General features: G+C 39.7%; 1 protein-coding gene across 3 annotated transcripts in view; it reads right to left on the bottom strand.

The window, feature by feature from the left end:
• Nucleotides 1-23,557: 23,557 nt before the first annotated feature.
• The window catches only part of pdlim4 (PDZ and LIM domain 4), a 73,590-nt gene continuing 69,286 nt past the window's right edge, over nucleotides 23,558-27,861 (bottom strand). For 2 of the 3 annotated variants that reach the window (XM_066646747.1, XM_066646748.1), the window contains 2 exons: nucleotides 27,096-27,216; nucleotides 23,558-25,169 (listed from right to left, as the gene is read on the bottom strand). In XM_066646747.1, coding sequence (XP_066502844.1) covers nucleotides 24,965-25,169; nucleotides 27,096-27,216 — 326 coding nt within the window. In that variant the 3' untranslated portion in view covers nucleotides 23,558-24,964. Of the gene's footprint in view, nucleotides 25,170-27,095; nucleotides 27,217-27,589; nucleotides 27,772-27,861 lie in introns of all 3 variants that reach the window. The other variant, XR_010795559.1, reaches the window with a different exon arrangement.

Below are 27,861 nucleotides of genomic sequence, written 5' to 3'. Positions count from 1 at the left end.
CATGGAGGCACAGGACAAAGTGCATTCAGCATTTGAGTTTTGGTAGAGGAGAATGGAGGTTGATTAAAAGGTAGAGTATGGTCGAGTGCATACATTACTAATGAGGTGTTCCAATTAAGGATGAGTTGCTTATAGTGCTTTTTCCACTGCCTGGAACCTACACAACTCTTTTGCTTTCCACTGTCCAAATCTGGACAGGTCCCTGGAACTGGGTAAATTTTCAGTCCCAGCTCACTCTGGGTTCCAAACGAGCCGAGTATGTTCTTAATGGTAATGTGTAAACCCTATAGAGCGCTGATTGGCCAGAGAGATATCTATCACCACATAATGCAGATGTAACCCACAGATAACTATGGTTGTAACTAAAAAATTATTTTTGATCTTGTAAAACACAAAAAGAGTTGTTGGTTAATAGTTGTGTTTTGTTTATAGTGAATTATTGTCATGGTCGACAATTAAAGAGTTAACCCCCCTTTCTGAGAACGGAGGTATCGCTCTTAGCCAATGGGTTGCTGCCAAACGGCACATTGTCCCGCCCACTGCTTTTGCCTCCAAGTGCGGGCCTGCTCTCTCTTTTCCGGCTGCAGTTTCAGTGTTGAGCGGGCTTATTGAAAAAAGGAGACAGAGATTTGCAGAAAAAAGAGAGTTAGATTAGAGGCGGCGCCATTTTTGTGCTGCTGCGCTGGCCTCTTGTGAGATCGGTCAGGTTTATTTTTCCTTGGTTTTATTTTAATTGTGTCGCTTGATGCGATTTGGATCACTCCATGATGTGATGGCGAGCCAACCCCACAGACGAGCCGGTTAACCTTTTCCCGTGCTGCCCTGCACAGTGTGGTAGGCCAGCTCCAACAAGGACCTCTGCTGCACCATTCTGCACCTGCTGTCCCTTCTTCTCCCCTCCCCCCACACACGTACAGAGACATTCCCTTGGACTTTTGGATGCTTTGCTGGGACCTTTAAGGACATTTTGCGGACTCTACACATTCCACACAGCAGGAAGTGGACTTGGTATGGACAGGTTGGATCCATCCCTCCAAATGAGGTTTTGTTGCAACAGTTGGTGAGATCAATGCAATTTGAGATTTATTTTGAAGTTGAAGTGGTTTTATTGTGAACTGAAGCCTATTGTAAATTAGAAGGGTGCACCCAAATAAGTTGAAAGTATATATAACTGTTATTGTGAAACAGGATTGTGATTGAATAGAACTATTGATAGCAAAAAGAGAACTTTTATTTAAGAAAACAAATTATTTTATTTTATTTGCTCCAAATATTTTATTTATTGTTTTGTTTTGTCTAAATACACAAGCCAGGCATGTACAAAAACTTTAAGCTTTTGCCTGAGTCTCATTCTTTTCCTATCTCCCGCATGAGCCGAACCTTCTGGCCCAAACCAAACCAAATCAAAAATTAAGTATTTTACATTTATTTTAGTAAAGTGAAATCCTTTAAGTAACTTGAGTGTTACACGTGGTGAGCCAGCCAGGAGATTGCATGAGACTCAGTTTGTTAAACAATTTTAACAATCAGTAATAATCAAAACAAAGTCTGGTAAAAATGGAAACCATAATCAAAGAGTCAGTTAGAATTCCTAATTCAGTAATCATAAATGGGCTTACCAATAGTGAACTCGACGAAGAAATAGCTACTTACCTTGCAAAACATGGTTCAGTTAACCGCCACATCCGTATTGATGACCCACATTCAGAGTTTCCCCGGCAGATGATAGCAGAGTTTAGTCATGCTAGTGCAATGAATACTCTAAACCCAATTTTGCCACTTACTGTCCACTGCTATGCTCAGCTTGAAATTACATTTGAAATTAAGAGCTTAGCTGAGGTATATGAAGCAAATGTGCCCACATGTTAAACCCTCTGACTACCTGAAGGTACTAGATTCTGCTTATGGAGCCGCCAAAGATGGCGATGAGCTCTTTGCGCGATTTATGAACACACTCCAGAATGAAGGAGAAAGACCATCTGCCTATCTGCAAAGATTGCATGGTGTTCTGACAAAAGCTAGGTGGCGCAGTGGTGTCAGCGCATCAGAGTTTGACAAGCAGTTGTTAAGACAGTTCCTTCATGGCTGCTGGCAGGACAGTCTTATCAACGACCTCCAGTTAGGGCAAAAGAAAGAGAGTCCACCTTCTTTCCCAGAAATACTCTTGCTTTTAAGAACTGTAGAGGAAAAGCAAGCAGCAAAAGTCAGCCGTATGAGGCAACACCTTGGTCAGAGCAAACCTGCTTCAAATAATCCAAAGCAGCGAGTTATGTCAAACACACAAACAGTGAACACCAGTGAATCAGACTTCAATATTTTAAAGAAACAGATAGCCGATTTGAGTGCACAACTGAACAGCTGAAAAATGGAAAATCAGACACCAAACCCAGTCAAGAAACCAAAGTGTCAGACAACTAATGCCAGAGTTGAAGCTCGTCCCATGGGGAAGAAGGCTTCAACCACACAGAGCCTTGCCAAAACAAATGTGAAACCATGCCCTTGGTATTGCTTTCACTGTGGCGAGGATGGCCACATTGCCGCTTCATGTGAAAATGAATCCAACCCGTCCTTAGTTGCAACCAAGAGAAAGCTGCTGAAAGAGAAACAAACCCGTTGGGAACTCTCAACAGGAGCCAGTGACATGTCCCATTTAAACTGATCCCAGCCTCCAGTGTGGGACAAGTGGGGGCTTCAGGAAACAATTCTCGTCCCAAAACACGAGGATTCTCTCTAAGGAAAGCTGAGTCAAAACCACACTCTGTTAACCTTCCAAAAGGGTTGGTTGGATCCAGAACCTCTGCTATTGTGACTATTGCTGATAAAGAAGTGAGCTGCCTCTTAGATACAGGGTCACAAGTCACAACAGTACCTCAGGGTTTTTATGAACAGCACCTCTCAGACTTGCCTATAAAACCACTGGGTGATCTCCTGGAAGTAGAGGGTGCTAACGGCCAATCTGTCCCTTATTTAGGCTATGTGGAGCTGTCCATCACTTTCCCAAAAGAATTTGTGGGATCACGCATTAATGTTAACACACTGGCATGACTTAGTCATTCCCCCTTAGCGAGTTGGAACACAAGAGCAAGTGTTGATAGGCACAAATACTTTAGACACACTTTACACTGATTTTTACGAATCCAGTGCAAACTTTCAGCCTGTCCCCTATCATTATCGAGCGCTTCTCAAAATCCTGGAGATGCGCCAGAAGACCCTCAGTAATTGCAGTCTTGGTTGCGCAAGCTACAAAGCTAAACATCCAACTGTAGTGAAAGCAGGGCAGACAACAGCTTTGGAAGCCTCGGTGTACATTCCTAATGCTACCGCTGAGAAGTGTGCAATTATAGAACAGCCATCAGACTCTTCCTTACCCAGTGGTTTGCTTGTGTTAACTGGTCTTGTCAACTTACCAGCAAAACAGCCCTGTAAACTGCCAGTCGTTATAAAGAATGAGACAGATCATGACATGGTTATCTCCTCAGGCCGTGTGCTAGCCGACATTAATGCTGTAACTCGAATCCTTCATAAAGAGCCAACAGAAAAAATGTCAAACCCCTCAGATCAGCCAAAAGACACTACTCAATCTAAAAGAATTCATTTCGACTTTGGAAGTAACCAGCCGAGTGGAAAGAACGTGTCACAAAACTTCTCAATTCAATGCCAGAAGTGTTTTCACAGCATGAGCTGGATTTTGGACACACAGACAAAGTACAGCATCACATAAAGCTCAGTGATGAGACCCCGTTCAAGTCCAGACCCCAACCAATACACCCCCATTATGTGAAGGCTGTAAGAAAACACCTCCAAGAACTACTCGGGGAATCTGAGTCCCCGTTCGCATCTCCCATTGTAGTTGTCCGAAAGAAAGATGGGTCAGTTCGGTTATGCATTGATTACAGGAAGCTAAACCTCCAGACCATAAAAGATGCATACGCACTTCCAAATCTGGAGGAAGCATTCTCAGCCCTGGCCGGGTCAAAATGGTTCTCTGTCTTGAATCTCAAGTCGGGATACTACCAAATTGAAATGTCAGAGTTGGACAAACAGAAAACGGCCTTTGTGTGTCCCTTGGGGTTCTGGGAGTTTAACAGGATGCCCCAAGGGATCACCAACGCACCCTCCACGATTCAAAGACTCATGGAGCGGTGTATGGGTCCGATGAATCTTAAGGAAGTCCTCGTCTTCATTGATGACCTCATTATTTTTTCGTCATCCCTTGAAGAACATGAGCAGCGCCGAAAAAGAATCTTGTTGAGGTTAAAAGAGTTTGGGTTGAAATTAGCACCTGAAAAATGTACATTTTTCCAGAACTTTGTCAAATACCTTGGCCATATAGTGTCAGAGCGTGGTGTTAAAACAGATGCTGACAAAATCAAAGCCCTAACAACCTGGCCCATTCCTTCCACCCTTAAGGAGCTAAGGTCGTTTTTGGGTTTTGCTGGGTATTACCGGCGATTTGTCCAGGGATACTCCAACATTGTGAGGCCATTGAATGAACTAACCGTTGGGTATCCACCATTGAAAAAGGGGAAGACAAAGCCGCCCAAGCAACAGAGCTCTATGTACCACAACCCGAAAGAGCCATTTGGGCAGAGATGGACTCAGAAGTGCCAAGAAGCATTTGAACAGATCATCTGCAAACTTACCTCAGCCTCAGTGCTGGGTTTTGCAGACCCCAAACTCCCATATATCCTCCACACCGATGCTAGTACAATTGACCTCGGTGCAGCTCTGTACCAGCTTCAGGATGGGCAGTTGAGGGCCGTAGCATTCGCCAGCAGAGGACTCTCAAAAAGTGAAATGAGATATCCAGCCCACAAGTTGGAATTCTTGGCCTTTAAGTGGGCTGTCACTGAAAAGTTCTCAGACTACCTACCTGTATGGTACGCATTTTACTGTAGTGACTGACAGTAATCTGCTAACCTACATTCTAACATCTGCAAAACTAGATGCGACAAGTTACCGTTGGCTATCAGCTCTGTCCACTTTTTCATTCCAACTCCAATACAGGGCTGGTAAGCAAAATGTAGATGCGGATGCATTGCCTCGTCGTTCTCATGGCAGTCCAGGTGATGACCCCATTTCACAGAAAGAAACTGAAAGAATACGACAGTTTGCTCTTACTCACCTTAGCAGTGAGGAGAATGAAACAGTCCCTAGAGAAGTCATACAGGCCACCTGTGACAGGCATACAGTTACAACTGTAGATCTGGGTACAGAGTCACACACCTGTTCAAGTTTCACTATAGTTGAGTCTCTAGCGTTACAGGCTACTGCTGTCCCTGACAGTTTTGAGGAGGAATAATCAGGTGGTTTTCCTCTTGTTCTGTCTATGACAGAGGATGAACTCAAACAGAAGCAGAGGTTAGACCCTGCTCTTGATGCTATAATCACTCAGTTAGAAACTGGTCAGACCCCACCTCCCAGTCTTAGAGCAGAGCTATCCGAGTTACCCCTGCTACTGCATGAATTCAGTCGTTTTGAGCTTCAAAATGGTGTTCTCTATCGCAGACGACAAAATGGTCCAGACATCTCCTTTCAGCTTGTGTTACCCAAGGAGCTGAGACCCATGGTGTTCCAGCACCTCCACAATAACATGGGGCGTCTAGGAGTTGACCGTACCATCGATATGGTCAGGACCAGGTTTTATTGGCCAAAGATGCAGGTCTCAGTTGAGCAAATGATCAGTACGTGTGAGCGTTGTGTCCGCCGGAAGTGTAGAGAAAGCAGCCCCTCTTGTGAACATTCAGGCAAGTAGGCCCCTCGAGTTAGTCTGCATGGATTATCTATCTATTGAGCCAGATCAGTCCAACACAAAAGATGTATTAGTTATCACTGATCTCTTCACAGAGTTCGCGGTGGCCATCCCTACACCCAACCAACGTACTGTCGCAAAAGCCCTCTGGGAGAACTTTATTGTTCATTATGGAGTCCCAGACAAACTCTTAAGTGACCAAGGCCCGGATTTTGAATCAAGGGCAATAGGTGAACTTTGCGGGATTGCTGGCATGAAAAAGATACGTACAACACCATATCATCCCAGAGCCAATCCAGTTGAAAGGTTCAATAGGACACTCCTATAAATGCTTGGTACCTTGAGTGATAATGAAAAGTTGCATTGGAAAGAGCATGTAAAACCTCTAGTATATGCGTATAATTGTACCAAGAATGACGTGACAGGCTATTCGCCGTATGAACTGATGTTTGGAAGGCAACCGAGGCTCCCCATTGATCTAGTGTTTGGTTTGCCTGCCAATGCTGAAGATAAAAATGTTTCTTTGGACCGTTCTCAAAGTATTTAAAATTTACCAACTCATGAGAAAATAACAAAAAGGTCCAAAATACACCCTCCCTCTTCAGGGGAGGCGTGTCCGTTACGAGAGAGTCGCAGACACCAGTCGAGTGAAGTTCAAAGCAAATCAAAGTATTTATTTAACAAAATACTGGATCCAGGAGAATTTACACATTGAGAACAGTGTGATACCCCTCCCAAGTGAAACTCTGACCTCCCATCATCTGAGGCGTTTCTGGCTGATTAGCGTATATTAATATGCATAATTTCACGTGTTAGTACTCAGCTCTTCACGTGCAATATTCAGGTGCCTGTTGTGACCCTGAAGACATTCTTTCGGGCCAGGCTGATAATGGGCCTCTCTTCTCAGCACTTTTTCCCAAGAGACTAAAATTTAGGGAGTCAGAAATACACTTCAAGGCCACAAACAGAAGCTACAGATCAGTGCCTCAGTGCCCAACACTATGATGTCAGTGTGTTACAATCCTGGAGTGCACATCTGTTCAAGGTTAGACGTTAAGAATTAAAAATGTGTAAATATCAAGTTATCATGCCATATAGTGAAGTTAGCTTATAATATGTCTTTAGGAGTAATTATCATATGAGTTAGTGCAGGATCAAGCAAAAATGTTTAACTACATGTGTAAGTAATTCATAATGTAAATGCTGGTTAGTCATTCATATAAATGCATATAGGGTACAGGATTTCACACCATGAGTATGCTAATTTAACTAATCATCATTTAAGGATATTTGTCAACAAACACAAAGTAATTGTCACGCCTGTAGCGGCGGACGTCTCGCTTCCTCCCTCTGATCAGGACACTTCTATACTTGACTCTGGGAGAGACTCAGAGAACTTCAACTCCCAGGATTCAGCTGATGGTCACCTGACATCAACAGCCAATAGAACTCCTCTCACATGATCCAAGTCACCTGAGTTCTGATTCACAGCTGTTTCGGTTTTACCTTAATCACTCACTCTCCATATAAACCCGGACTCTTACCTTCACTCTTTGCGAAGTATTGCTAACTCATGTTACGTACCGAGCGACCCTTATCTCTGAAAGCCTACCCGTGTATGACCCTTGCTTACGTTTCTCTGGACTCTGTGTTTTGGATTACGGACTGCTACCATTTACTACTTCGTGTGTCTGACCCTAGCCTGTCCCTCACTATTCTTTGGATTGCCCCTTTTGTTGTAATTGTCTTCTTTCTACGGTGTGCTTTGCACATCCTGAAAGTAAAGCTCTTTTTGTTAAACACCCGCGAGCGTCTCTGTTGTTTACCAAGCCTGACAGTAATAAAATTGTTTTCTACAACAATGCTCAGAAGAAGTCCCATTCACAATACGTCAGTGACCTGAAACGTAGGTTGGAGGAAAGTTTTAAAATCGCATCCTCAAACGCACAAAAGAACGCTGAGCGTAATAAGACACGCTTTGACAAACAAGTGGTTGACTCAACACTCGAAGTGGGCGACAGAGTCCTTGTGCGTAATGTCAGGCTAAGAGGAACGCACAAGTTGGCAAACCAATGGGAGAATGATGTTTATGTGGTTCTGAAGAAAGCAGGTGAACTTCCGGTCTATACAGTCAAACCAGAAGGGAAGGAGAGACCAGTCCGAACGCTACACCGAGACTTGCTTCTCCCTTGTAATTTCATACCCACCACAGATCCAACAGAAAGGAGCTCCCAAAAGCCACAGGCTAAGCGAAAGACAAGGCAAACAGTTGTTGAGGACTACGAGAGTGACTATGAATCAGAGTCAGAGTACTTACCAATACCTACCTGGACACCCGTGTCCTTTTTCCCTTCTGCCAAAACACCTGAAGCATCGCAAACCCTTGTTGTGCCTACCGAACATGTCAACTCAATCGAACAATTCCCTAACACCGGACAAGACAATCCTACTGAACATGACAATTCCACCGAATGTGACAAATTAACTGATAGAGAAAAACGAATGGAGAAGATCAAGGAGAGTGAGATGGTGACCTACCTGATGGTGCAAGCTTACCTGAGCCTGGTTCTCTGGAGAATGATGTTCAAATCACCGATCTTGAAGAGGAAAACCAGTCCACTAATGAACATATTCTGCCGAATGGAAATGAGACATTGTCAGAGTGTCTCAATGAACAAGAAACTGTTATTACTGAGCAGCCTAGTTAGTCTGGATTACAACTTAGCTCTCAGACTCAAGACGTCCCTCGTCGATCTCAGAGGTCACATCAGAGACCAGAAAAGTTGCAATATCCAACATTAGGTAACCCCTTATTGCATGTTGTTAATGCAGTATTTAAGAGCCTAAATGAAGCTATTACCAACTCTATGCAGCAGCTTAACCTTTCGGATGCACAAGGACGTGCATACCATCAAAGTGGGGAGGGTGTAACCCACAGATAACTATGGTTGTAACTAAAAAATTATTTTTGATCTTGTAAAACACAAAAAGAGTTGTTGGTTAATAGTTGTGTTTTGTTTATAGTGAATTATTGTCATGGTCGGCAATTAAAGAGTTAGCCCCCCTTTCTGAGAACGGAGGTATCGCTCTTAGCCAATGGGTTGCTGCCAAATGGCACATTGTCCCGCCCACTGCTTTTGCCTCCAAGTGCGGGCCTTGCTCTCTCTTTTCCGGCTGCAGTTTCAGTGTTGAGCGGGCTTATTGAAAAAAGGAGACAGAGATTTGCAGAAAAAAGAGAGTTAGATTAGAGGCGGCGCCATTTTTGTGCTGCTGCGCTGGCCTCTTGTGAGATCGGTCAGGTTTATTTTTTTGATGCGATTTGGATCACTCCATGATGTGATGGCGAGCCAACCCCACAGATGAGCCGGTTAACCTTTTCCCGTGCTGCCCTGCACAGTGCGGTAGGCCAGCTCCAACAAGGACCTCTGCTGCACCATTCTGCACCTGCTGTCCCTTCTTCTCCCCTCCCCCCACACACGTACAGAGACATTCCCTTGGACTTTTGGATGCTTTGCTGGGACTTTTAAGGACGTTTTGCGGACTCTACACATTCCACACAGCAGGAAGTGGACTTGGTATGGACAGGTTGGATCCATCCCTCCAAATGAGGTTTTGTTGCAACAGTTGGTGAGATCAATGCAATTTGAGATTTATTTTGAAGTTGAAGTGGTTTTATTGTGAACTGAAGCCTATTGTAAATTAGAAGGGTGCACCCAAATAAGTTGAAAGTATATATAACTGTTATTGTGAAACAGGATTGTGATTGAATAGAACTATTGGTACCAAAAAGAGAACTTTTATTTAAGAAAACAAATTATTTTATTTTATTTGTTCCAAATATTTTATTTATTGTTTTGATTTGTCTAAATACACAAGCCAGGCATGTACAAAAACTTTAAGCTTTTGCCTGAGTCTCATCCTTTTCCTATCTCCCGCATGAGCCGAACCTTCTGGCCCAAACCAAACCAAATCAAAAATTAAGTATTTTACATTTATTTTAGTAAAGTGAAATCCTTTAAGTAACTTGAGTGTTACACAGAGCTCATTCAAATGCAGCACAAACAGGCTTGCAAAATCTCTTGTAAAAGTTACAGCATCTTTCAAATTTATTTTTATCGGACTCACAGCGGCAGCACGTACCTATACCTTGAGGGGTTTTGAAGAGGTTTATATGCTCCTTGCGCCAATGGGTGATGAAAAGTTCCAGTGAAAGCCGAACTGCAACAAGGAAAACTGATCTGTGCAAACTGGGGTGCCGAGTGGTGTTCAGTCAAAAAACAAAAACAGCATGCAAATACACAATGATCAAAATAGCACCTAAATTTACAGGTTTGGTTGTTGTGGTTTTCAAAGTCGGCGATACTTGTTAGAGGCGGGGTTTTTCTACATCACTGGCTCAATTTCAGGGGGAGCTGTGCCAGTGGAAAAGCGACAAGCTTTAAGTGAGCCAAGCCGTGTTGTGTCAAGTTGTGTAGAGCTGGACCCATGCAGTGTTAAAGCATCATTAGTCATGGGAAGAGCAAAGCGATTCATGAATCTACGAATAAGGGAGTGCAGACTCACAGCTGCATTGAAGCCGAATATGGAATAATCATTGTGGCTAGTGTCACACCAACTCTCAAATATTTTCCACTTGTGGTCATATAGTGTATGGGGACCTTGCACTCCAAATAGTCTCCACAACCTGGTTGTAAGCACAGTGGTAAATATGCCCCTGTCCCAACTCTTTTGGAACATGTTGCAGGTCTCAAATTCAAAATGGCTGAATCTTTCACAAGCCAGTCCCACTAAAATATCCGTTCTGGGTGAGGGTGGGACATTTCTCTATTTACCTGAGATAGAATATCTGTGCATAGCAGAAGGGCCCCTCGCTCGGCATAGAATAGACATATTATCCCTGCTAGTTATCGTGCTTTGGGCCATCTGGGGGCTCTCAGAATGAATTTCCTTTCCTGTAGTCGAGAAGGACATAGGACAAGGAGTTTTTGCATGAGGTGAAGAGATCTATGGTTGCCTAACCAAATCTCACCCTACATGGAGGTGAAGGCATCAGCAGCAGGTACAGCAGGTACCCTGTGTTCAGGTAGTCTGGGACATGTGTTGCACATAACAACAGGTATGTTCTTAGGATCTAAAATAATTTTCCAGGATTTTTCATATTTTTTCCTCAGCAGGGATTTCTACTGCATTTCGTAGCTTTTTTCCCAGCAGGTGTCGCCAATGTTCGCTCATTTCAGTCACACAAGGAAGAAAAAACACACCACAACAGACCAGCAGCTCCCCGAATTTGTGAGCTGCAATGACTGGGATGAAAATCTGCTGCAGCAAAGGAGAACTTAAATCTTTCTCTTTATCTACATACAGTACAGTATTTGTGGATAGCCAGTGTTGGGGAGTAACGGAATACCTATAACGGCGTTACACATTTAGAATACAAAATATAAGTAACTGAATTCTGTTACAGATACAATGAAACAAACAGTATTCAGAATAAAGCTAAATTGGCAAAATTAATGGATTACATTAAAGTATTTATCTGTTGAATATTAATGTTTAAAGCTTTATATATCCAATGAGTAATAGTGGTATTTGTACACACCTGTCACAAGCCTGTATGACAGGGCCTGACAAATGAATAGAATTTTCTATTTTATTTTTATTGTATTTATTATGTATGTAATGTATGCCATAATAAAATACAGGGTGGGCCATTTATATGGATACACCTTAATAAAATGGGAATGGTTGGTGATATTAACTTCCTGTTTGTGGCACATTAGTATATGGGAGGGGAGAAACTTTTCAAGATGGGTGGTGACCATCAAACTTCTCTCTCTTCTCTCTCTCCCGCCCCCCTCCAATCTGATAGGCTCCCAGATCTCAGACCCTAGAATATTACTTTATAATATTCAGCTTTGGAAACCATAGTAGCACCCCTATAAATCCTTCGTAGCCCTGTGCAATACCGCAGCAGTTGTCTAGCAACTCTTTCTCCATCAACAACCCAGCAACCACTTGTGACACCATTACAACAGCTTAGCACAGGGGTGTCCAAAGTCCGGCTGCCGGGCCAAATGCAGACTGATTTTAACTCTAGTCCTGTGTGAGAGGCCCGACCTTGCTTCTGAGGACTCTAAATCTAGGACCTAAAAGCTTGGCTCGAGAGAATTTTGAAAGTCTGAACCTGTCCGGTGCAACAACAGAGCCAGTAGCGTTGGAGAGCTTTGTGTGTTTTTTTGCTGGTTGTGGATTGGTAATCAAGTTATTTTTTTTGAGTGTTCTGTCAGTGCCTTAACAGTGAAACTGTCTTTGTGCAGTAAATGGCAGAGAGAAAAAGAGGAGGAGAGTTATTTTTGTTTGTTTTATGTATCGGAGACTGTAGTTGTGATACTTTGCTCAAAAGTGCTCGGGTGATTTGCCTCCATACCACTCAGGTTGCCTGCGACTTGGAGAGAGAGAGAGAGACACTGCAGTAGGGCTTACGAATGAGAGGGGGAGTTTGAGTAAAACATTGCAGTTGTAGAGGACTTTATGCTTCAATATCTCCCGCGAGTGGTCGCCATAACACTGGGGTAGGGGAAGAGCTTCAGTGTGCATCAGTTCCAGTGTACACGTAAGTCAAAGAGGGCCCTTCCTCTTCAGCCATTCTTCTATCTATGCCTTTGGAGATGGCTTATGGTAGAGAAATGAACATTCAATTCATGAGCAAAAGCTCTGGTGGACATTCCTGCAGTCAGCATGCCAATTGCCCACTCCAATCTTGTGACAACAATGGCATTGTGCCTTGTGATAAAACTGCACATTTTATAGTGACCTTTTATTGTGGGCAGTCTAAGGCACACCTGTGCAATAATCATGCTGTCTAATCAGCATCTTGATATGCCAAACCTGAGGAGGATGGATTATCTCGGCAAAGGAGAAGGGCTCACTAACACAGATTAGGCAAATTTGTGAACAATGTTTCAAAGAAAAAGGCCTTTTGTGTACATAGAAAAAGTCTTAGAATTTGGTGCAATATTCTCTTCAAATTATGAGAGAGAGAGCGCATACACCATATGGAAAAAACTCCTGGTTCTGATTGTTGGAAAGTGATTAATTTCATATTTTCACATTAATTCTATAATTTCTATATATATTGTCTCATCTCTGCCTCAGCCTATAATCTTGATTCTTGGGGGAAGATTGTTTATGGAACAACTGAGGGTGATAACTTTTTCTATAATTTGTGCATGCTCCCACTGACTGTCTTGACCTAGAATTATCTCTGTAAATTTTTACTCTCTTCACACTCATGTGACACTGTCAAATTAATTCTTAACAACCTCAGTGAACACCTCAATCCAAAAATTGGCTGAGCCAGCCAGGAGCCTTTACATCAAGAATCAGGATTCATCTTCTGAAAAAGTCCAAAGTCAAGTCTGTGCCGAATTCAACACCTGCTGTGCTATGTGGGAGGAAACATCCTTCAAAACCAGGCAGTGGTGAGTTGATTGGTGCTATCCTTGCTGAAGGAAACATTCAATGAATGGTTAATTATTAAAACGTATTTGAGGCTAAGCTAACTACATTTTATGAAGTTATTGGAGTAATATTATAGATATGATAGTGTGATCCTAATCTTTATCAACTCTCTGGAGGTTTGAAAAGTATTGCTAAAAGGGTTATTCCAAGGACTGATTAACAACTTAGCATTTGGCATAACTTAGAAGTAAATATAATTCAGTTATGGCGGCTGTTCAGTGAGAAAGTGGTAATTTGGCTTAGGCTACTGTTCAACAGGAAAGCAGTAACTGTGGTTTTCTTCCTCACATGGGGTGCTGGAAATGACTTGAGTATAATTGTATATATTTAGGCCTAGTTTCTTTGTAAATACATAAGTCAATTTTCTGTCGTGGCATTAGCCAAATTATTCCATAAGTGTTTGTCTCAATGGTGTGGAGAAAAGGGGGATCAAATTCATTTGTGCTGCACGTCTTATTGCTTTATCTGGCGTTCTAGTCTCTCTCAGCAAGTCTTATATTTTCACCCGCCCTTCTTGACTCTCTCACTTTGTGTGTGCATTTGTATCTGTGTTAACTATAATGGACCAAGTTAGAGTTGAAATGCAAGAAAACAACGTTTCTGAAGTTGTTGAAAGACCGACTACTGAGTAACATGGTTCTGCATCTCCAGAAGTTTCAATAGATGACATGTTTGAATGTATAAGCCAATATTTTGATGCAAGGTTTGTCTTGAAAGAGCAATGTGAAAAAATTGCTGCATCCAAAATGTCTGACAATTTAATTGCTCAGGAACCACTCTCAAATCATGGAGCAAAAAATTAGAAACCTATCTATCCAATCAAAGAACTTAAATAAGCAAGGCAGCAATCTCTGAGCATTGGGAACTAACAGCCGAGATGGCTTTTGGTGCTGATGTCGAAAGTGTTGATGCTGAAAGTGATTCAGAAGATTCAGATGATGAACCAACTGACACTGAAAATGATTCAGAATCATCTGAGGAGGATCCGATTTCCAGGTCTCATACTAACACAAAGTGAGAGTAAATCAAATCTGTAAAAGTGAAATCAATCAAATCTGATGCTAAGAATAAGCGCATAGCTTTTAAAGCATGAAAAAGTCACAGTTCAAAGTGATGAAAGTGGTACTCATCCACAAGAGGTGATGAAGAGGTTCATCATTCCAGGCCAAATGTTTATAGAAGCCCAAGAAAAGCATGTGACCAATTAAAACACCTGAAGCATATTTATCGTCTGCATTCATTTGATGGTGTAATGATCTTGTCTGTCATCAGACTATTTCTGATAGCCCTGAAACAAGAAGAGATCAACTGGATTGCATATTGATATAATGCACACAATGTCAATGAAACAGTAAGAGTATGAAGAAAGATTTAAACAGATATGGTTGGAGTATGCTGGTATCAACTCTAAATCAGATTCTCTGGATGAAGTCACTGCCCCTCCCCTTAGAAGCAGATTTATCAATGGCTTGAGACCAGATATTGCTGTTGCACTGAAAACAAAACACACAGGATGGAATGAACAAACCAGAAGATTTGGAGATGTTGTACAATGGGCACGTGATATGGCATGTGAGATGGCTCAAGAAGTGAGAATTAAAGCTCTGAAGTTCAGTGGACCAGCAACAGAAAAGCAGTCCCAGAGAAATCAAGGGAACAGGAGATAATGAAGCAAATAGTGATTTTTCCAACAGGAAAGGGACGAAATTCTGAAACTCCTTACTGTGGAAAACAAGGACATTGGGAAAGAGAATGTAGGAAGCTGTTCAAAGGTCAACAAAATGCAATTCCTGATGATTCAGGCCTTGACGACCTTACTGGAAAGTTCAGACAACTATCTCCATAACAGAGGCAAACTCTGTTGAATTCAGCACTTCAGAGAAACTAGATGATCCATGTCTCCAGCCTCTGCTAGCAGCCTTACAACAAAATGCAGATGGCTTTTATGCATGTGCAACTATCAACAATCATGACATCAACTTTGTTGTAGATACTGCCGTTGAAATAACAACAATCACATCAGAACTTGCAAAACAACTCAACCTGTCATTAAACAATCACTGCATTGAAGCTATGACAGCTGGTGGTGGAAATCTGAGCATTAAAAAGACCCAGCTTGTTGTGATGACAATGGGACCCTATGGCATGGAAACTAGTATTTGGGTAGGTGGAATTTATTGCCTACTGGGCTTGGATGTATTGCTGAAATTGAACTTACACTCTGTGGAAGAAGGCAAGGTCACCTGGCATTTGAGAAACGTACAGAAAAATTATCTCTCAGAGCACCAAATTTGGTCAACAGATAAAAATGACTGTGGGCTTTTGGACATGCCTGTAGTTCATCTGACGGGAACAGCACCACCTTGCACCAGACAATACCCAATTAACAGAGACTCAATTGTTGGTATCAAACCGATCATTGAACAGCTTGCAGCTCAAGGGGTTCTCATCAAAACCCAAATTGTATCTAATAGTCTAGTGCGGCCAGTGAAGAAAGCTAATAGAAACTGCCAGCTAACGATTGCTTATCATGAAGCTAAAAAATGCACTGAAAGCCTAACACCACTTGTGCCCTATCCCTCGACAAAGCTTGACATCAGTGGTTTTCAGTCATCAATATGGCAAATAGCTATTGGTCAGACCCACTTGCCAAAGAGTCACAACTATGGCTAGCTTTTTCTGTCAACGGTCAATAGTACACCTGGACAAGACTTACACAAGGTCTATAAAACAACCACACTTTTTAAGACATGCCCAACATAACATCAGTTGTTATCCTATTTGTGGATAGTAACAATCTTTACTTGAGAACAGTTCATGTAACACATGCTAATAAAGCTGACTGTTACTTTTATGGTTTAATCCCTCAATCAGCAGCAGATGGGTTTCCCATGATATCTCTATTGGGTACTGAATGCTGTTCTTACATTCCAGACAATGCCGGGGACATGAAAAAGGTAGTTTCCTTATCCTGTGGTGTTTTTTTTCAAGGATTAAAGGATTTTTATTGTCAATTCCACTAGGACACATAGGAAAATCGAAATGCCGTTCCTCTCTCACTTTACACAAATTTACAGACAGACATGGAGGTCAATAATACAATACAATACAATAAAACATAGAATGGGGAGGGGGAGAGTAGACTATAATATCATTGTGCATATAGTAAAGTGCAAATATATTATGGAAACCATAACATCGGAGGCGCATAGAATAGCAGCTTATGTAGAGTAATGGTGCAATTTGTTTATAGCAGCAAATGTTTTTGTGTGAGAAGCTGACGTAGTTCTGGTGTAATCATGATGTAAAATGCAAATACTGACTTCAAAAGTTTCATTATCAGTGAATGAGTTCCAGATCCTTTTCTTTGCACACGTACGGTGTAGTGAGCAGGATGTTGATTTGAAAGTGTTGATGTATTGAGTGTGTTACAGTCCAGAAGAATGGGGAAGGTAGTAAACAGAGTTCAGCCTCCTGACAGCATGATGGATGAAGCTGTTCAGTAGTCTTGTAGAGTGGGCTCGGAGGCTTCAGTACATTTTCCCTGAGAGCAGAAGGCTGAAGAATGAGTGTAATGGGTGGGAACAATCCTCTGAAATGCTGATGGCTCTACGGGTGAAGCGGGAGTGGTAGATGTCTGTAAGGGAGTGCTGAGGGGTACCAATGATCTTGCCAGCAGTGTTCACTATGCGTTGCAGAGTCTTCCGGCAGGAGGCATTGCAGCCTCCGTACCATGCAGTGATGCAGCTAATGATGATGCTTTCAATGGTGCCCCTGTAGAATGAGTGAATGATTGTGGGGGGGACCTGTGCCTTCCTCAGTTTGTGGAAGAGGCAGAGGTGGGTTTGAGCTTTCTTGGCCAGCATACCGGTGTTGTTGAGCCAGGAGAGGTCTTCAGTGATGTGCGCTCCCAGGAATTTGGTGTTGCTCACCCTCTCCACTGCAGCATCATTGATGATCAAGGGGGGATGCTGTAAGCGACCTCTCCTGAAGTCGACCAGGATCCCTTTGGTCTTCCCAACATTCAGGAGGAGATTATGGTCTTTGCTTCACTGGACCAGTTGGCTCACTTCATTTCTGTAGTTGGCTTCACCGTTGTTAGTGAAGGCCCACCACTGTCATATCATCCACAAACTTAATGATGTGGTTGGTGCTGTAGCTAAGTGTACAGTCGTGTGTCAACAGGGTGAAGAGCAGTGGGCTGAACACACATCCTTGTGGGGGCCCCTGTGATCAGCATGATGGTCCTGGAGGTGTTGTTGCCAGCCCACATGTACTGTGGCCTCCCTGTAAGAAAGTCCAGCACTCAGGTACAGAGCGAGTTGTTAAGTCGCAGATGTCATCAGTGCATTTTCCAATGTATGCTATGACGGTTTCTGGGTATTCCTCAATGTCTATTTGATTATTGTAGGTGGCTGCTTCTTTAAAAATCCCCCAGTGTGTAATGTTAAAACAGTCCTGCAGAGCATGTAAGGCTCTCTCTGGCCATACACGTATCTGCTTTTTTATTGGTCTGATGGCTTTCACTCTGGGTCTATATGCAGATTTTAGCATGGTGGTGACCATTTTGTTCCAGTGATACTCATAATGGACCTGGGGTGTTTATGAGAATGTGTTTATCTGATTGTGTTTATTATATGATGAATTTTAAAGAACCTAAACCTAAGGATGCTTTGTTTAAAGTGACTTTTCATATACCAGATTGCAAACAGAATAGAACCTTAATGATGTCTGGTGGCTTTGTGGAGATGAGTCATATATATTTTTACCGTATAGGTGGACAGGCTATTGTTATATGGTTACATTATAGCTTCCTTATGAGGTTTATACTATCCAAAAAGGTGAAGCACATGATGAGGTTATTTCTGATGGTATTTCTGGGAGAAGAAAGAAAAGGGAAATTTCATAATTTGGAAGCCTACCATTGGAGTATCAGTATAGGAGAAAAAAGGGTTATAGGATTATTTCCATGGTATGGTGTTATGTTTTTAGCAGATCCTATAGATAATATTACATGCACCCTACAAGGGTTTGCTAATGAGACTATAATAGGTTTTGAATACTTGTCAAATACACAAAAAAAATCATAGAGTAACATTATTGAAACATGACATCGCTCTGGATTACATTTTAGTTAAACAATGTGGCTTATGTTTGGCTTTGAACCTAACAGGGGATTCCTGTTATTCTTTGATTCCTGATAATTCTGATAATATGACTAGTGTCATAGAAGCGTTGAAACATATAAGGGAAGGTGTTGTTCCATTGATATGAGCTGGATGGTCTGTGAATGCTTTGTTATTGGAGAAATTAGGACCAATGTTAGCAATGTTGTCTCAAGTTTTTGGAGGAGCTCTTTTAGCATTGCGTATAATGTTTTGTTTTTGTACACTGTTTTTGACCTGCGCTAAGGCTATGATATTAAAATGGGTTGGAGTTGTGATGCCTGGTGATCAAGTGCAGATGCCATTATTAAGTAGGACTGACTCAGATGAACATGGGGAAAAAATATTGGAAAGTAACCTGGTGGAGGAATATCCAATTTGAATATCTATTCTTATCATTCTCTTCGTATTCATCTATATAATTATTCTGTTATTATATTTTTATTCATTAGTAATCTGTTATAATAATTGTAGTGTAAAATGTAAACTGTAGCTTATACTTTGTACTAATGTATTAGTATTACTAGTATTCATTTGTATTTGAAGTTGCTCTTTGTGTTTGTTATTTTTCCAAGAGATACTGGTTGTTGTTTCTTTCTTCCAGAATGAAAGGGGGAGAGAACACTGTAAGGGTAGATCGTTATTCAAGGTTCCTGATGTATTACAGGGATCCAAAACTCAAAAGAGGACAATAAAATTGAAGGGCTTTGAAACAACTGTGAAAGCTTGCTCAGATTAAATATCTTCAACATCACATCAAAAGGTGATAATGCTGAAGGACTGTGGAGTGATGCAATTTAAGTCATTCACATATGTGTTTCTTAGTATTGAATTGTTCTATTATTTTGTAATATTTGGTACTGATAAGAACAAAATGTGAGTGATACTTAAAAATGTAACAACTGTTTATTATGTTGATTTATAGACAGATATGTCTATAAATATATATTAGAGCTATGTGTGTTAGGTAGGGACAGGTCCATTGGTCCAATGAGTCGACCTGCCTGAATTTGGACATTGATTTGATTTTTTTTCTGAGGTTTGTATATACATTTACTTATGACAAGTCCCTATACAAATAGTGCAATTTAAATTGGACAGGTGTACTTTCATGTGATCGCCTTGGGCAGAGGAATAGTGAGTTTTTCTGTCTAGATATTTTGAAAATTTAATTCAAGAAAGATGGCTGCCTGACAAGTTTTTTTCGCTCTCACACTCCATAAAAAATTGCCATACATGTACTGCAGGACTTGTGTAGATGTGTAGGGGTTATCATTAATTTGTTACAACTATAAAAGTGTGGATGTGTTTTCTTAATTTTTCAGAACGGAGACATTTTTCAAGTTTTTGTCTCCGTCAGAATGGGATGTTAGGTTAAGCTTCTTTCCTGGAGGTTGCAGGACAGGATATACTTAAAATTTATATTTCTTTTCCAGAACAGGAAATAATGTAAACAAAAGCTATACCATTTACCTTATGTAGACACAAACCAACTAATATAGGTGAGGAGTGTAGGACTGAAGAGAGAGACAGAAATAAAACTGTATTTAATATTCTAGACAGTGTCTGGCAGAGATTCTTTTTCATCACCCACACCACAGCACCCCAAAGGAAACACAACAGGGGGAAGATTATGGAACAACTGAGGGTGATAACATTTTCTATAATTTGTGTTTGCTCCGACTGACAGTGGGAGAAAATAACCAAGTCACGACCTAGTAACATCCCTGTAAACTATTCCATCTCTACTTTCAAATAAAACCTACTTACTCTCACACATGCATGACTGTCGAATTCAACATTATCAACAACCTCAATGAACACCTCAATCCAACACTAAGATGATGTCACGACCTGGCTTGTGCCTTGGTTTTGTTTAAACAAAGTGTGTTCCTTGCGTGTACGCCCGCCGCCTCATCCTCCCTGCAGCCGTGACATATGATGAATAATTCACAGTTGGGTAAAGACCTTGACAGTTGTCAAAACACAAGCCTATAAGTTTCCTTGTAAATCGTCAATTTACCGAAACTCTTATAATCATGCAAGAGAAGAAAGTTGCATTAAAAGTGAGGAACTATCCTACAAAGAAAATCTAGTCAACAGCATGGTACACATATTGCTGTCGTTAATTCATTGAAAAGCACAAGACTTTCACTAAAGAATAGTGTTAATACACAAGCAGAGACATGCCAGAGTGTTAATAAAATCTAAATTCTTGGAACAAGGTCCAACAAAGGGAAGGTTCTTTGGGTCAGTGGGAATAACAAACTGACTTTTGAATCAACACTGACCCTTCAACTAGGACAGTGACAAAAATATGACTCTTCATCACCACACAAATGTGTTAGCACAGCTTGTGTGGTGCAAATATTACTTACTGCAAATATTTTCATATTGAAAATCAATGATAAATGAATATGTTAAATTGTTTTGTAGAATATCATTGTTAACGGGGCCAAGTTATATTGTGTTATTGAGAAACATATCTAAAAAAGAATTTCTTCTAAAAGAAGAAAACCTGAATATTTTTCATGATTCTATATCAATCAAGCAGTATGGGCATTTCTATCTATCAGCAGAGGGAATAATTTTAATTAATATTTATCCAGACTTTAATAAACACTGATTTCTCTTGGGTCCAGTTTGCTAAGAAAATCTGAATTTCTTCATAAAGCCAAGCTAGACCTACATAAATATAATTTAATTATAAATCAAATCACAAAATTTTAAATAAATGATTTACTAAAACTGAAACATTCATATAAACCCTTTAAAGCACATGAAATAATAATAAAATAAAACTGATTTTTTTTAAAAATCACACATTATGTGGCCCTTTAACAAAAAAAATTAATGTTGTTCATTTTTCCATTTTGGATCATATAATTTTTTAATGCATAATTTTTAGGCATTTACCAATTTATTTTTTCTTTAATTTAATTCACTGCATCAGTTAAAACTGTTCTTTAGACATCACAATTTTTTTTAGATTGATTTCAATTAAACAATGAATAGCAAATAATTGTCTCAGTTCTTCAGAACTTATCAGGAAAACATAATATTGAGCTGATGAGAAACACTGCTCCAGGGATCCTTGACCTATGAGTACTCTGTTCTTCTCTCTGACTTTTTACATTCCATATACTGGTGGTATTAAAACCACCAAGACCACAAAGGCTTTTTTGTTGATCTGCACAACCGTGTTTCCATATTTAAAGTTGTTTCTGTTACTGTATGAAACTTGGCTTGAGGTATGAGGTCATTCAACAGACCTCCCATACTCTTCTGTATCATCATCTTCTTCCTCTGAATCTGTCTCACAAAATCCATGTCGAAAATGAGCCAACACATTTTGCGCACAAAGGCTTTTTGAAAAGTATAAATACATTGTTGTTTCATAAAAATACTTTGTAAAATTGTGTAAATATGTTCTGCTGCTGTAAAAACAGATTGAATTTTCTGAATATTATTATAATTAATTAGCATTTCACAGGTAGAATACACATTTGAAATGGAACAGAAATACTTAGTTTTACTTCAGTTTAGCAAAAAAATTTATTCTTAAGATTTTCTCCTGTGTTTTCATGATAGTATAGAGTACTCCAAAAGGATGGACGTTTTTTTTTTTTTTTGTATTTCTTTTCATTAGATGATGAAAAAGCCACCTCCAAAGATTATGTATCATATTTGATACATTTGGCTTTAAAGGATTAAATAGTTTAAAATTTCTGATATGGCCTCATTGTATATTTCTAAAATTCCTAAAATTAAAGACACCGTAACCACAATAAGTCAGTATTCTTGAACAAATGAAAATTCTTTCCACTTGGAAAATTTTTTCAACTTTTTTATACCTCCTTATTAACACAAATTGAAAATGGAAACACAAAATGGTAACTCTTTAAAATAACATGAGAACTGATGTCTTTCTGCTTTGGGTGAAACATTTACACAAATACATTCTGAAATATTTTTCTGTTTTACTCAAAAAAGAATTCCTTCTGTTTAAGCAACTTGATTTGTTTTCAAAATTAAGTATGCTGTTTCCACAACATGTGGAGAAAAATAACAGGCCTAAACACATGACATGACCAAATATGTAAAAAATGTAATGGTGAAATCTCAACTTCTTAAAGATACTTCCTGTGAACATTCTCTCTCACACCCTCTATTGACAGGCAGATTTCAGAAACGGTTTGCTGAAGCAAAGTTAGTAAAATGAAAAGATACAGATCTTTTCTGTATAGAATGTTCTAAAGCTCAGTTTGGGGAATTCCTCTTCAGCCCTATTCAGACGATATTAGTTTTACATGGGGAGCTGGGTTAATGTCATTTTTCCCCAATACAACCATAATGTTTATGGTGCATTCGCACTGAACAAGAAATCTCTGTTAAAATAACAGAGATGGGAGGGGCTACTTGATTCACGTATGGCCGTCACACAATGTGGATCATACACAGCAGAGCTGCTGGAGTTTTTAGACTGTCACAACTGTTCTGAGATAAGCCCTCCCACCAAAAACATACAACACTTTACCCCGACGTCCACAGGTAATACTAATCCCGTCCGAATGTAGTGAAATTCCTGCACCTGTAAATAGTGAGACTTGTAAACAGGTTTTTTGACCGACTCTTCCTGAGGAGACAGCTCCAGCTTATTCTTGTTTAAAGGGTGCCTTCTCAAGAGTTTTAGTTTTTCCATGTATCAGTTTAATAGAATTCAGGGCTCATAGATAGCCACTTCGGAATAGTTAATTGTTTTGTTCTTAGCCAATTTTGGGTGATTTTGGCTATGTGTTTTGGGTCATTACCCTACTGGAGGACACATGACCTGTGACTGAGACAGAGGTTTCTGAAACTGGGCAATAGGTTTTGCACCCAAATGCCTAGATGTTCTTGAGATTTCACTATGTTAACCTATAATTTTCTAACAGTCTAATAGTCTATAATATTCTTTCTGATCTCATAGAATGTGCAATATGTTCCAATAATCATGCATGCAACCGAGTGACCACTTTTCTTCAAGTAGGCTGAATGTCTGATTTCAAAATTGAAATGTGTGAAATTAATTGAACAAAATTGTCAATTTGAAATATCACTATAATCCATTTATTTCTTAAAGCAATAGATCATGACAGGTTGTGCCCAAAACACCATTCCTTTTCATAACATCATTGTAACACATGGTTTTGAGGGACTTATTGCCTTTATATAACAACAGCCAGTATTAATTCTTGTAAAATACATTGATATTCAATTCAAAGATTTACAAAAAAAAAAAGAAAAAAAAATCAACACAAATTTTCCACCACAAAACGTAGTCATTAAAAGTGAGACCCAAGTGATCTATAGCACTGTATTTTTTTCCTGATATCATGCTGTTTGAGGATAATTTAATATTGTATTGTATGTATTAAATGGGTTTAATATAGTGGTGCATTAATATGGTATGCAGATGCTGTGATGTCGTCATAGGTGTGTGTATATTGTGTATTTTATAGTAGCTTTGAACGGGGCTGAGCTGATAAGATTTTATGACCAGAAATTTCCACTTTATAAAATGTTTTGGTAACATTTCATTTTAAGGTCTGCCACTTAATAGTTTATTAACTATTAGAAAGTGGTAATTAATGATTAACAAGTAGTTAATAGTCACTTTAGAGTAACATTTTTAAACAAGCTTACAAACTTTATATTTATACAATATATTGAATATTGGCAACTAAACAAATATTCAGAATAACCATTTGGTTACAGTTGATTTTTTTTTGTAAGTTGAAAGGCATATTCACTATTATTGTAGATTTCAAGGAGCATGTGTCTGTTTACAGTAGTTTCTTTTATTATCATGGTGTAAAAATGACTTATTAAAGTGCTTATTAAAGCTAAAGTTCATAGCAAAAATACAGTAATGGAGTTGCATACTAACCTGGTCATTCATTCATTCATATTTCATCTTCTCATCAACAGGACACCCACATTTTCATATTCATTTCAATAATTATCATATTAGATCTGTCTGCATTAATATTTAGGACATAAGTAACTAAACAGTTAATAACCAATTTAAACAATCTTAAAAATACCTTATATAAATATATTTTACACATTTGTAAGTGCCTACAACTGATAAGTTGCTATTACAGAAATAATGGTTAATTTCTTGTTAATAGTTAATGGGCTACTTGCTAAAAGTTAATTCACCTTTAAGAAGTCAACCTTAAAATAAAATGTTAAAACTTTTTTTTAGTACCAATAAAGTCCAGGCCATTGTAGAAATTCTTTGTAGAATAAACAATAATGCATTCACATTCATTTTCTTCCATATATAACATAACAAAATGTATACAGGTATACATGAGACAATTGCTTTTAATTTCATAATTTTTCAGAATGACTGAAGTGCTTTTTCAGTTATCAGTAAGGATACTATCAAATTTGCCCACATCTGAAATCCAGATAATTAAAGGCCCTGAAAAATAGCTGATGAGAGCTTGAAAATCTCTTCTTCCTTTGATTAGAAAGATTAGAACATTTCCACTTTGGAGTTGGGGTAGACAGCCACCACATCATAGCCTTCAGGGGGCTGTACCCGGGCTTTGGCGTGATTCTCACAATACAGGTTGTCCTCAATGAAGAAGTAGCCTGTTTCTTTGAGGTTCAAACCACAGTCATCACACATGAAGCACTCTGGGTGATAAAGTTTATCTCTGGCCTTAACAATTGTACCTCTGGGGGGAAAAAATCACAAGCATAAAATGTAATGGAACAACAGCTCTATATTTTCTTTTCAGAAACCTGAATAAGGAATGTTAAAATAGCAGTTTGTCTATTAAAGAAAATAACCTTACAACATGAAATATCTTTTAACTGAATTTAACTGTTGATAACATTTGCCATCAGAAGACCAAGTTAATGACTGTCATTACAGTCAAATGAAATCATCAAATCAAATTTATTTGTATACTGCTTTTTGCAACTGATGTTGTCACAAATCAGCTTCACAGAATTACGGTAAGACAAAGTTTTGACGTGAAATGTAAAAATGTAAAGAATGTAAAAATCCCCCAGGTGAGCAAGCCAAGGGTGACAATGGCAAGGGAAAAACTCCCTCTGCTAAGGAAGAAACATTGGGAGGAACCAATGTTCACAAGGGGGGACCTATCCTCAATCTATTGGTAATTCATCATGTTATCATTTAGTTTTAAGTTGGAAAATGTTGTTTTTTTTGTTTGTTTGTTTTTTTAATTGTTTTATTGTTGTCAACAATAAAATAACATTCTTGTTTCTACACTTCTTGTCAGACTGTAATCATTTTAATGCTGTACACTTTGGTAGTGCCTTTTCACCTTGTTCTTCAGCCCTACAGGACCACTCCAAAGCATTCATTCATTCATTCATTCATTCATTATCTGTAACTGCTTATCCAATTCAGGGTCGCAGTGGGTCCAGAGCCTACCTGGATTCATTGGGCGCAAGGCGAGAATACACTCTGGAGGGGGCGCCAGTCTTTCACAGGGCAACACAGACACACAAACATTCACTCACACACTCACACCTACGGACACTTTTGAGTCGCCAATCCACCTACCAACGTGTAGGGAATCGAACACACAACCTCCAGGGCCCTGGAGCTGTGTGACTGCGACACTACCTGCTGCGCCACCGTGCCGCCCCACTCCAAAGCAAGTATTTTTATTTTTGGCTGTTGGCGTGTTAGTAAGTGGATCAGACAATGCTTCTGGGGTTTTTATCTGTATCTTACAGACCTATATTGTTGGTCCACCTTGCAAATCCTAAATCTGTGAGATTAGTTTATATATTGCTGTATATTTAATCCTCCTCTATTCTGTCATTAGTGGTAAAATGACCTTTCCTATATGACGCTGCTGACTGGATATTTTTGGTTGGTGACCTATTCTGTCCAGCAATGGCATTGAGGTGATTAAAAACTCCAGCCACAATAACACACCACTACCACAATAGTGTCACTGCAGCACAAAAAATAATTAAAGAATAAAATATATTTTACTTTTCAGGTATATTGAATGTCATAGAATTGTGACAGGAAGCTTTATAAATGTAAACATAAATAGTCAGTACATATTAATGTATGTATATTATGTTACCTCTAATTGACACCTGACATCCACATGCAAGTTACAGCTGTCATGCTTTTGCCCTGTCTCGTGTGTTCCTGCTTTGTTGTTCCTTTGTGGGCACATGGCTGTTTTTGTTTTGTACCTATCTCTTCCCTTGTCTCTGCCCTAGACCCTCTCAGTGTTTAACTCATGTCTATATTGGTTCAAGGCTGTCTCCAGTTTGTTTTTGTTTAGTTTTGTTGGGTTGTTTCTAGGTTGTGGCCTGCTTGTGTTTATTTTTTTCTGATTTATTTGTTTTGTTTTATTTTATTTTGTTTTTGTTAATAGGCTTATTTCCTTTCATGTACACCCACCTCATTGTCATCCCTGCAGCTGTGAAAACAACACACTCCCTCTGTGACCTTAATTTGACATTAATGTAATATAGATAATACTATAAAGTTCCAGATAAATAAGGTACCCAGTCAGAAGCTTGAAAATGTACAACACATCTGCTATAAAGTAACTGCTTTTATGCCTACATAAAGATAGCACTTACTGAAAAGTAATACTCACATAATGCCATTCCCACAGCGTGTGCATTGGGACAGCTTTTGTAAGCCAACAAGAGGGGTAATGGGGCTGAGCATGGGGGAACGAATTGGAGATTGCATCCCCCTTCCTCCAGGTTTGTCCACTGTGGGGAGAGAGAGAGAGTCACCTTAATGTCTGTGAGGGTTTCATTCCTCTGTCCAAAAACAACAGATAGATTGGTGGATTGTCTGTGTGAATTGCCCATAGCTGTGATTGTATGAGTGACTGCATGAATGTGTTATGCCCTGGGATGTCAAATGTAATCTGCTTTATGCAAAGCTATATGGTGTGGTGGAAAATTATGACAGAAATAAGAAAGCTGAGTCTCTGAGTCGGCATCAAATAAAGAAGCAATTTATTAACGAGAGAGGACAACACTGTTTTCCTCTCTACTGACCGTTTCTTGATTAGCGTCTCTTATACCTGGAAAGCCCTTTGAAGTTCACCATCTGTTCGCTATTTTACATTTCAATCACCTTTCAATGTATCCTGTTCCCGTAACTCCAAGTCTCCCACCATTTGTTTTCCACTCCCTCCTGTATTTCTAACACCCTTCCAGACGTGCCCTGTGCATCCTCCTCTACCCCTTTGGTCTCAGTTATCTCCCCTCTGTGGTCTGGAGGCAAAGGGAGTTGATTGAACGGAAGGTGTCGATATGCTGTTATTTGAAACACACACACATAAGTCTGCTGTCTCACAGAGAATTAGGAATAAAACAATTTCAGTTACACAAGCATGCGTGGTCATT

This window comes from Hoplias malabaricus, chromosome 15, assembly GCF_029633855.1.
Source record: "Hoplias malabaricus isolate fHopMal1 chromosome 15, fHopMal1.hap1, whole genome shotgun sequence".
NCBI classification, from domain to species: domain Eukaryota; kingdom Metazoa; phylum Chordata; class Actinopteri; order Characiformes; family Erythrinidae; genus Hoplias; species Hoplias malabaricus.
Note: the sequence above shows the minus strand (reverse complement) of the source record. Positions and strands in the feature narration are given on the sequence as shown.